At 35.2% G+C, this 11,227-nt stretch overlaps 1 protein-coding gene across 1 annotated transcript in view; it reads left to right on the forward strand.

Moving 5' to 3' along the window:
- The window catches only part of LOC128554368 (uncharacterized), a 28,502-nt gene extending 18,379 nt beyond the window's left edge, over positions 1-10,123 (forward strand). Inside the window, exons 3-4 of the mRNA XM_053535652.1 lie at positions 6,292-6,371; positions 9,632-10,123. Of these exons, the coding sequence (XP_053391627.1) occupies positions 6,292-6,371; positions 9,632-10,123 (572 nt within the window). The remainder of the gene's footprint in view (positions 1-6,291; positions 6,372-9,631) is intronic.
- Positions 10,124-11,227: the final 1,104 nt, after the last annotated feature.

An 11,227-nucleotide genomic window follows, 5' to 3' on the forward strand; every position in this document is an offset into this window, starting at 1 on the left:
CTGAAAATCAGATTGGTCCAACAATTTTTTATTGAGTTATGGCCCTTTGTTTATTTCTATAATTTACATAGATTTATATAGGGAAAAACTTTGAAAATTTCTTGTCCAAAACCACAGAGCCTATGGCTTTGATATTTGGTATGAAGCATCATATAGTGGTCCTCTACCAAGATGATTCAAATTATTTCCCTGGGGTCTAATATGGCCAAGCCCCGGGGGTCACATGGTTTATATAGACTTATATAGGGAAAAACTTTGAAAAACCTCTTGTCCAAAACCACTGGGCCTAGGACTTTGATATTTTGTATGTGACATCATCTAGTGGTCTTCTACTAAGATTGTTCAAATTATCCCCCTAGGGTAAAATATGGCCCAGCTCCAGGTGTCACATGGTTTACATAGACTTATATAGGGAAAAACGTAAAAAATCTTCTTGTCCAAACCACAAAGCCTAGGGCTTTGATATTTGTAATATAACATCATCTAGTGGTTCTCTACCAAGTTTATTAAAATTATCCCCCTAGGGTCAAATATGGCCCTGCCCTGGGGGTCACATGGTTCATATAGACTTACATAGGGAAAAGCTTTTAAAGTATTCTTGTCAGTAACCTACAACATTAAAATTTGGACCACATGTTTGGTTTTGAGTGGCAAGATGAACCTTGACATGAGTTGACCTAGTGACCTACTTTCACATTTCTGTAGCTACAGCCTTCAGATTTGGACCACATGCATAGTTTTGTTCCGAAATAAAATTCGACCTTGATTTTGACCTAGTGACCTACTTTCACATTTCTCAAGCTACAGCCTTCAAATTTGGACCACATGCATAGTTTTGTGTACCGAAAAAAACTTTGACCTTGACATTGACCTAGTTACCTACTTTCACATTTTTGAAGGTACAGGCTTCAAATTTGGACCACATGCATAGTTCTGTGTTCCAAAATAAAATTTGACCTTGATTTTGACCTAGTGACCTACTTTCACATTTCTCAAGCTACAGGCTTCAAATTTGGACCACTTGCATAGTTTTGTGTACTGAAATGAACTTTGACCTTGAGATTGACCTAGTGATCTACTTCCACATTTCTGTAGCTACAGGCTTCAAATTTAGACCACATGCATAGGATTGTGTACCGAAAAAAACTTTGACCTTGACATTGACCTAGTGACCTACTTTCACATTTCACATTGAAGGTACAGGCTTCAAATTTAGACAACATGCATAGATTTGTGTTCTGATGTGAAATTTGACCTTGATTTTGACCTGGTGACCTACTTTCACATTTCTCAAGCTACAGCCTTCAAATTTAGACCACTTGCATAGTTTTGTGTACCGAAATAAACTTTGACCTTAAGATTGACCTAGTGACCTACTTTCAGATTTCTCAAACTACAGCCTTCAAACTTGATGCACATGCGTAGTTTTGTGTACAAAGAAGTTTGTCCTTGAAATTGATCTAGTGACCTGCTTTCACATTTTTCAAGCTACAGCTTTCAAATTTGGACCACATGCACAGTGTTGTGTATGGAAATGAAATTTGACCTTGAGCTAGTCAATAAGTCTTGAAATTTGGAACACTCAAAAAAGGCACATTGGTGGGCGCCAAGATCACTCTGTGATCTCTTGTAGAGTTGTGGCCCTTGAATTACTGAAAATCAGTCTTTTTACTCTTGTCCACACTCTAAGTCATACATTTCTCATCCAATGTTCACCAAAATTAAATAAAATGTGTATGACCAGAAGACCTCGGCCAAGTTCGATAACTAGCCAATTCGGTTTAGGCACTTTAGAGTTATGATCCTTGAATTATCGAAAATCAACCTTTTTACTCTTGTCCGTGCTCTAAGTTGAACATTTCTCATCCAATCATCACTTAACTTGAACAAAATGTGTTTGACCATAAGTACTTGGTCAAGTTCAATAACTTCCTAAATTGGACCAGGCACTTTGGAATTATGGCCCTTGAATTACCGAAAATCAGCCTTTCTACTCTTGTCAGCGCTCTTAAGTTAAGCATTTCTCATCTGACCTTCACCAAAGTTGAACCAAATGTTTTTGACTATAACTCCTCAGCCAAGTTAATTAACTAGCCAAATTGCCTGAGGCACTTCAGAGTTATAGCCCTTGAATTACCCAAAATCAGCCTTTTTACTCTTCAAAGGTATACTTGTAGTGAGTAAACAGTATATAAAGACTGACTTGCTATTTAGATGATTAGGCAGTTGTAGGAGACATGCGCTTTTCTCAAAAGTAGCTCTAGTTTTTCTTTGTTTTACATGGGGCTTTGCCCTTGGAGGAAGTACTAGTATTCCCCGACAAACTTTTTGATGCTTTTTCATTGAATCCTGAGGACTTTGCTTTATCTTTTTTACTATCCATCGTGATAGAGCCTATCAGTGGAAGATGAAACTTCGCACCACGTGCAAAGGCAAATAATCGTAAAATTCTCGAAACACAGTAAACCACTCGAGAAATGAACGTAACTGGATGTAGTAACAATCAAGTCACAACCAAAAATACTAATAAACACTATTTAAAAGATGTTTAAACCACTTTAAACGTTAAATTTTTCATGACAGCGTCTAATAATACTAAACCATCCGCCATGTGGTAAAGACGCTGATGCGCATGCGCGAAAAACAATCTCATTTAATGACGAAAATAATTTTGAACGAAATAGAATTTTACAATGTGCTTTCCTATCAAACATTTTTCATGCAAAATGGTATTAATGTGACCCTCTACCAGGATTATTCAAATTGTTCTAAAAACAGCTTGGCCACCAGAGGGCATGGTCACTTCCCCCTGTTTGTATATAATGGAAACTTTAAAATGTCTACTTGTATGAAACTGCTGGCCCGATTTTGAAATAATTTCACACAAATTATCCTTGTGTGACCCTCTGCCAAAATAGTTCAAATTGTTCTAATTTGACTAAAAAAAAACATTGCTGTCAGAGGGTGTGGTCAGTTTTCCATAAATATTTAAAGTGGTAACTTAAAAAAATTTCGTGTGTGAAACTGCTAGCCCTATCTTAAATAGTTTCACACAAATGGTCATTGTGTAACTCTCTACAAAGATTGTTCAAATTGTTCCAGTTTGTCAAAAACATGACTGGCAGAGGTTGTGGTCACTTTTCCCTATATACATATAGTGGAAGCTTAAAAAATTTCTTGTATTATTTCTTCTACTGCCCAGATATTTAAATAATTTCACACAAATGGTCCTTTTTAGCTCGACTATTCATAGAATAGTAGAGCTATTGGACTCGCCCATGCGTCGGCGTCCGTGTCGGCGTCCGCGTCCGCATCGGCGTCCGCGTCCCGATTTGGTTAAGGTTTTGTATGTAAGCTGGTATCTCAATAACCACTTGTGGGAATGGATTGAAACTTCACACACTTATTCACTGTGATAAACTGACCTACACTGCACAGGTTCCATAACTCTATTTTGCTTTTTTACAAAATTATGCCCCTTTTTCGTCTTAGAAATTTTTGGTTAAGGTTTTGTATGTAAGCTGGTATCTCAGTACTTACTAATGGGAATGGATTGAAACTTCACATACTTGTTCACTGTCATGATCTGACATGCACTAAGCAAATCCCATAACTCTGCTCTTTTTTTTTTCAAAATTATGCCCCTTTTTCGACTTAGAAATTTTTAGTTAAGGTTTTGTATGTAAGCTGGTATCTCAGTAACCACTTGTGGGAATGGATTGAAACTTCACACACTTATTCACTGTGATAAACTGACCTACATTGCACAGGTTCCATAACTCTATTTTACTTTTTTACAAAATTATGCCCCTTTTTCGACTTAGAAATTTTTGGTTAAGGTTTTGTATGTAAGCTGGTATCTCAGTATCCACAAATTGGAAAGGATCGAAACTTCACACACTTGTTCACTGTCATGATATGACATGCAGTACAGAGGTTCAATACCTCTACTTTGCATTTTACAAAATTATGCCCCTTTTTCAACTTTTGTATTAATTCAATTGACAAGGCTGTTGAATAGTCGAGCGTTGCTGTCCTCCGACAGCTCTTGTTTTGACATTCAAATTACTGATTCGCTGCCAGGGGGCATGGTCAGTTTTCCGTATTTGTACTTATTGGAAACTTTTGAAATAATTTAACATAAATGTTTCTTTGACGATCCAAAGATTATGCCAAAATAAAAAATTTGTTTGGTTTAGGGAACGTGACCGACCCTAACACTTTTTTTTCGATTTTTTGGGTATGAATTTTTTAGGTACAAATAATTTTTAGTACGAAACATTTATGATACCAAAATCATAAACATCAACCTATGTCTTCACTCCGCATCCATTCTTTCTACCAGAGGTCTACAATGGTTCCCCGTGTGAACTCGAGAGTTTGATGAACCTCAAATGGATGAGAATGTCCCGCATTTTGATTTGTAAATTTATACAAAGCCATACTTTTTCCGATGAAAAGTCGCTGCCATCTTGAAAATTGAAAACATACATCGGTATGAAAATAACCGATAATTTAACAATAAAGTTATAAAAACTTATCGAGTTTTCAATGAATCAATTCTAAATGCAAGGCCTTAGTTAGTTTAAGCTCACCTGAGCCAAAGGCTGATTACCCTGGAATGAAAAGAGGCCCTGCCCCGGGGGGTCTCAAGTTTTACATAGAGGAAATTAAAAAAAAAATCGTCTTGTCTGAAACTGCAAGGCCTAGGCTTTTAATATTTGGTATGTTGCATTGCCTTGTGGTCCTCTACTAAAATTGTTCAAATTTTTACCCTGGGGTGAAAAGAGGCCCTGCCCCGGGGTCTAAAGTTTTACATAGACTTATATAGGAAAAAAACTTCAAAAATCTTCTTGCTTGAAACTGCAAGGCATAGGCTTTTGATATTTGGTATGCTGCCTTGTCTAGTGTTCCTCTACCAAAATTGTTCAAATTATGCCCATGGGATGAAAAGAGGCCCTGGGGGTTCCAAGTTTAACATAGACTTATATAGGAAAAAAAATTAAAATCTTCTTGTCCTATAGTTCAAGGCCTAGGCCTTTGATATTTGGTGTGTAGCATTGCCTATTGGATCTCTTACAAGATTGTTCAAATTATACCCCTGGGGTGAAAAGAGGCCCCGCCCTGGGGGTCACTTGTTATATGAGTTATATAGGAAAAAGTACTTAAAAATTATTAGATCATAGTTCCTAGACTGTTTAATTATAATTACGTGATGACCCCAAGTGATTAGGGGTCACCTGACTGTGACCTTGACCTACTGACCTACTTTCTTGATCTTTCAGATACAACCTTGAAATTTGGATGACATGCATACATATCTTAAAACTGACTTTCAGTGAACATGAATATGACCTACTGACCAACTTTCTTGCTTTTGAAGCTTTAGCAAAGAAATTTGTTCAAGCAAGCAACTTAACTCAGGTGAGCAATATAGGGCCATCATTCCGGCAGCCCTCTTGTTAAATATTTGTTGGACTAAGTTACAAAGACGTTTTGACAAAAAACCGATATTGTATAGTTGAGCCTGTATGATGAATATCACATATTTTTGTGTCCCAATTTTTTCTGCCTTTCGAACAATTTTATGGTAGATGTGGCCAAAAGAATCATGAAAAAGCATTTCTCAAGTTTTAAGAAAAGTATAAAGGTGTCAGTGGCAAGAAAACATCTGTGAGCTTCACCAACTGAGCAACTGCCAGTATTTTGAGTGCCAGGAGTAGAGCTTGAACCTTTCTACACCAAAAATAATCAACTATTTTTTCATACAATTTAAATGTGTATCAACAAAAATGCAACCAGAATCCACCAGATTGTAGCATTTTTAGGTCTTAAGTCATTGAAACTCCTTGGATGAGCCCTCTTAAACACCCACATTTGAAGTTTTTCTCAAACCACACACCCCCTCCCCACCTATAATTTTCAAAATCATTGGGCTCCAGGACTGCGAAAGTCACATTAACTTAGAAAATAATACATGAAAATTGTGCAAAAAAGTCTGCATCAGTATGGCTATTATTTTTTTCTAGGCTAATGTGTGTTTATCATCTGTCACACTAGTCTTATGACGAGAAACTGTGTACAGTTTAAGTCAATAAAATATTCTTTTTCTTCTTCTTCTAATCTTTGTTATTAACTTCTACTGCCTCAAGAATTTTTAACACCTGAAGCATATAATTGTCCTCTTCCAAAGTAGCACACATTTTAGCCTGTTTAGGCTCAAAAACTCAGGTAAGCGATGTAGTTGCATCATGGCCCATTTGTTTTGTAAACATATGTATTATCTTTCAGATGAATCTTCAGAACTGACAGGGAGTAAGTCTGGGGATCCTGGAGCAAAATCCATACAGAATCCCAACACTGGAATGAAGGTTAGATATATACAAAACTGGAATAATTATGTCTGTAGGACACAGGGTGTGCCCCCCACTGGTACATTTGTCACAAATAAGGGGCAATAATTTAAATGTTTGCAGTCTTAAGAGGGTATAGCCTCAACAAACATTTTATGAAAAGGATATTCATTATTCTAGGCCATATAGTTTATGAGCATCACAAACAAAAAATCCACTATTTTGGTTGTTTCAAGGGCCATAACTCTGTAATAAGTGCTAAAATTCTCAAGAAAAATGCCAAGTGTTAGGTCACATCATGATAAAGACTCAAGCAAGGTTTCATGAATTTACATCTAACTCTTTTTGAGCTATGCACATAATAGCAGCATTTGCTGAGTTAATCTTCCCAAATGATTTGGCAGGTGTCGCTACCAGCGAATAGGTCCTATCATGTGGTGTACTCTCGGCTTTTATCATAGTATTAAATAATTTCCTTAACCTTTCATTCGTTTGACAGCTGAATAAAAAATTAAAGTATTCAAAAAAAAAAAAAAAAATTCTTATCATGTAAATATCCAATATCATCTATTTGGATAGCTGTTTCTTCTGTTTTAACATAAAATTTAAAGCCTTGTAAAATTTTCATCATTTCAAAATGCTGGCTAGTAATATATAACTGAAATTATTGTTGTAGCATTAATTTAAGCGAGTCACATTTCCGTTTAATTTTTTAAGCAAAGAGGGGCTAGCTAATGTAGCTAGTTGAAAATAGTGCTAAATTTTACCCCTGAATTGAAGCTTTGTTTCAAATAGACAATGGTTACTCTGGATACTTTAAGTTTACATAAAATTTCTATCCACTGGCTGCATACTGATTTAACAATCATAAAAATGTGCATGCCATGTGTCCTGTTAATTCTAGGGGTTCAAGAATATGTCCTTGAAGCAGACTTAACACTTCCTGCTCCCACTTAGGTGTTAAATATCGGTCAGTCTGATGTTAATGTAATCAGGAAGGTCTAATATGGGGAGTAGAAACTCCGTATAAATCAATACATTTATCTGTACTATGCTGTCGTCCATACCTGTAGATATCGACCAGTCGTTAGCGATCGATATTTTGTTTTCGCCACTATCGATTAGCGCGTAATTAGCATATTACCTCATGTTAATCATGGAGCTATAACACTTATTGTTCAAAGGGTTTACCAGTCACATGTTAAGTGGCGATAATTAGATGATCAGAGATTGATCTAAAGGGATTCTGAAGCAAAAACAGCATGCGACTGCATGTGGTGATATGCTTAATTATTATGAATTAACTCGAGCTCACTTCCCTGAAGAAATATTTTACCACGTAACTTCAAACCTTTATCAAAGGGCCGATTTTTGTTGGATTTGAATAAAAAAAATGGAAAATAACAGAAAGCTGACACTTTTCTTAATCTTGTAGAGCCATAATTATAATTATTGTTTATAATGTCAGATTTCTACATACAGAAACAAACATTCTTCTTGAACGTAGGGAATGTTTCAAACGAAATTGTTGTTTAAACTCCAAAAATTAGTTTAATAAATTTAATCTTAAAACTGATGTGTGAAAAATACAATGTATTTAAATTAAAATAACAATATTTTTTTTAAAAAAAGGCCGACAACGAAGTCACATTTAGTATTCCGAACTTTTAGATAAAACTGCAGAAAATCATCTAGGTTTAACACGCATTTAAATGGTGAAGAACAGAGCAATATCGTAAACAAATATTTTCAGGCAACAGTTTACAGTTTTGACTTGCTATTTTCATTAAAATATGTCCTAATTTTTTTATTCTAAATACTCTGAATCAACAAGGCAAATATCATGTAAAAAACGACATCTTTCTCTCTGGGTAAGACAAGTCTAGATTTAGCCATTTTCACAGGGCGAAAAGTAACATTAATGTAGATATTTTCCATTTAAAAACAGATGCAGGCAATAATTTCATGGCAGAACTTTTGTTTTCAACAAAAAATTCAACAAATGCTTTCCCAGATTTTCACTGAAAGGACGAGTTAAACTGTAAGGCGTAAGTGTTTGAGTAATAGCAGAATAACCTACGGCATACGCTTCGATTGGACGACAGCATCAGATAAGATAAATGCCGGTTTCCAGTCCCCGTATCAGTTGTTCCAGATGTAATGTGTATAATAAGTTTTCTTAATACTTTTAACAATTTGAAATAATATCTAATATATAGGTCTCATATTTGTTTTTATTTTTAAAGCTTTATAAATTTGTGGTCTGTGTATTAAAAATCCTACAGATGTTTTTATCAAATATAAAGATTTATATTTTCACTTTATGAGGCAAGTTGCTGTAAATTTGAATTGACTGAAAATTAAAAAGGCAGCACCATAGAATTAAATTAATACGTAGTATGTCGACTTGTCAATAGAGATCATTTATGCCTTATGGATGATATTTTCATGAAATATATGAGAAAACAGCTATAATAATTAATTGGGCTGATGGAAAATTGAAGGGACGGGCATATATTCTAACATTTTACAGTAATTATTATTATAATTTCTATATTATTCATGACATCATTGCATTAAGCTGTGTATGCAGATCTTTCCGATTAAGTTGTAACTTCAGAAAAATATACTGTCTAACTTTGCTTAAGTCTTGATCATGATGTGACCTTGCACACTTGGCATTCTTCTTGGGAATCTTTGTGCATATTACAGAGTTATGGCCCTTGAAATAGCCAAAATAGTGGATTTTTTGTTTTTGATGCTCATAGCTCAAAAAGTATATGGCCTAGAATAATGAATCCTTTTCATAAAATGTTTGTTGAGGCTATACCCCTTTAAGACTGCAAACATTTGAATTATTGCCCCTTATTTGTGACAAATGTACCAGTGGGGGCACACCCTGTGTCCTACAGACACATTCTAGTTATTTGCACCTATTCTATGGCAGTAAGTATTTATGTAAATTACTTATGGTGATATTATGGATCTTAAGTACATGGAGTGTATAGTAGGATCTATGACAGTACAGTCAACACCTCTGATAAATAACTACGGTACACCTCCAAACAGTAGTCACCTCCTTAACAGATCTGTCTTCCTGATGTTAAAGATTAAATTCTTAAAAGCATTTTGAAATTAGCTCTCCAGATCAAGAGCTATTGTATTGTTTCCTCTAGAGAAATTGCACACAAAGAAGTTTTATTTAAACATGTTGAAAATGTTCAACCCTATACTGTCCTGCAAAATTTCATGATTTTACTTTGGTATTTACATTTCAGAATAAGAATCAAAATAGACAAATGAACAGAGAACAGATGGGACATGGTGGAAAGAAACCTGAATCATATATAGCAGCTATAGCACAAAACTTTACTGGTGATACTACTGGGCAGAAAATAGGGATACATAAGACAGAGAAACCACAAAAGCATCAAACAGCTGAAAGTAATGAACCTGAGTCACATCTGAATAAAGAAGATACAAAAGCAAAGGCTGCTTCAAACAAACAAGAATCTTTCAGACCTGAATCTGAAGATGGGAGAGGAACTCGTGGATCACAAACAGTTAGAATGGGTACCAAAAATAATCAAGAACATTTGCATAGAGAACAAAGACCAGAAAAAATATATTCAAAGCAGAATAGGGAAGGCATAGATGGCCATGAAGTGAAAGTGTCTCATGTTTCTGTTACAGGCAAACAGTCTGACAAAGGTGAACATGGAAGTCTTTTGAGTGGATCCTTTTGTGTAATTAGAGATGAAGGTGAGTAACATTTTTATTGAGTCGGCTAAACGCTTTCAAGCGTTTGACGAGTCCTTGCTATCGCCCGATTTCTCATTCTTATTAAATGGACTCACAACACAGCGAAGTGATGTAGTTCCATTAGATTATCTCTAATTTCAAAGAGTTCATTGATCGAATGAAGTTCAGTTATGTCAATCCTATTTGCTATGACCAATATACGATATAATCCGTCAAATTTATGACTTGATATTGTGCAATACTCGAATAAAGCCACGTATTTTCTTCCGCGGTAACTCATTAAGCATAAACACGCATAACGATTCTGCGGGATTTGGTAATACATTTGCGCATATGATTATGGTCACGAATTTTATGCCCTTTTGTCACAAAATAGCAAATATGATGTTCACAAATTCAAATAAAAGCTGCATATTAACTTATTAGCCAAATTATCCATTTGATACCATGTCCGTTTCAAAAAATAATCTTTAAAATCATTGCTCAAATAACAAATTTATTGCGCTGTGCATTTTATGAATTGCGCAGGCTTACCAAGCTTGCGTAACATCCAGCGAAAGACAAAATATAGTTTCAGAACATACTGCTAGTATTTTATTGAGTCGGGTACCTCTGAAAGCATTGGAATGTCTCTTATCAAATAGTTTACCACATCGATGAAATTAAATTATGACAGCTTCATTTTAAATGACCCGAATAAGATATGTGCAGTACATTAATTCTTCCGCGAGACTTCGCGGATGAATTCTAACTACATTCTGGACACTTGTCGGCGAACACGCGTGACCTGTTTATAACAACGCATCTACGACATTGCTTGGGTTGAAGTTAGCAGTCAGTAAGCGGATAAATTATCGGAAGAAGAAGCTCTTACTGGTTTGTTTAATTACTACTGATATTAAAAATGATTTTATTTCTTATTTTTCAAGAAATAAACAAATCGGCGAAACATTAAATTGTATTTTCTTGTAGTTTTTGAAATCGAAAGTAGAACGTCTATGTTTGGCTGCTTTGACGAAACGAAACAACTTTTTTATGAAAGATTTAAATAAGAGGTAATTTAACCGTAAACTTCAATGTCAGATACTGCCAATTGCTGCTAAATGTCTTCG

Source organism: Mercenaria mercenaria, unplaced genomic scaffold (genome assembly GCF_021730395.1).
Source record: "Mercenaria mercenaria strain notata unplaced genomic scaffold, MADL_Memer_1 contig_4977, whole genome shotgun sequence".
In the NCBI taxonomy this organism is placed as follows: domain Eukaryota; kingdom Metazoa; phylum Mollusca; class Bivalvia; order Venerida; family Veneridae; genus Mercenaria; species Mercenaria mercenaria.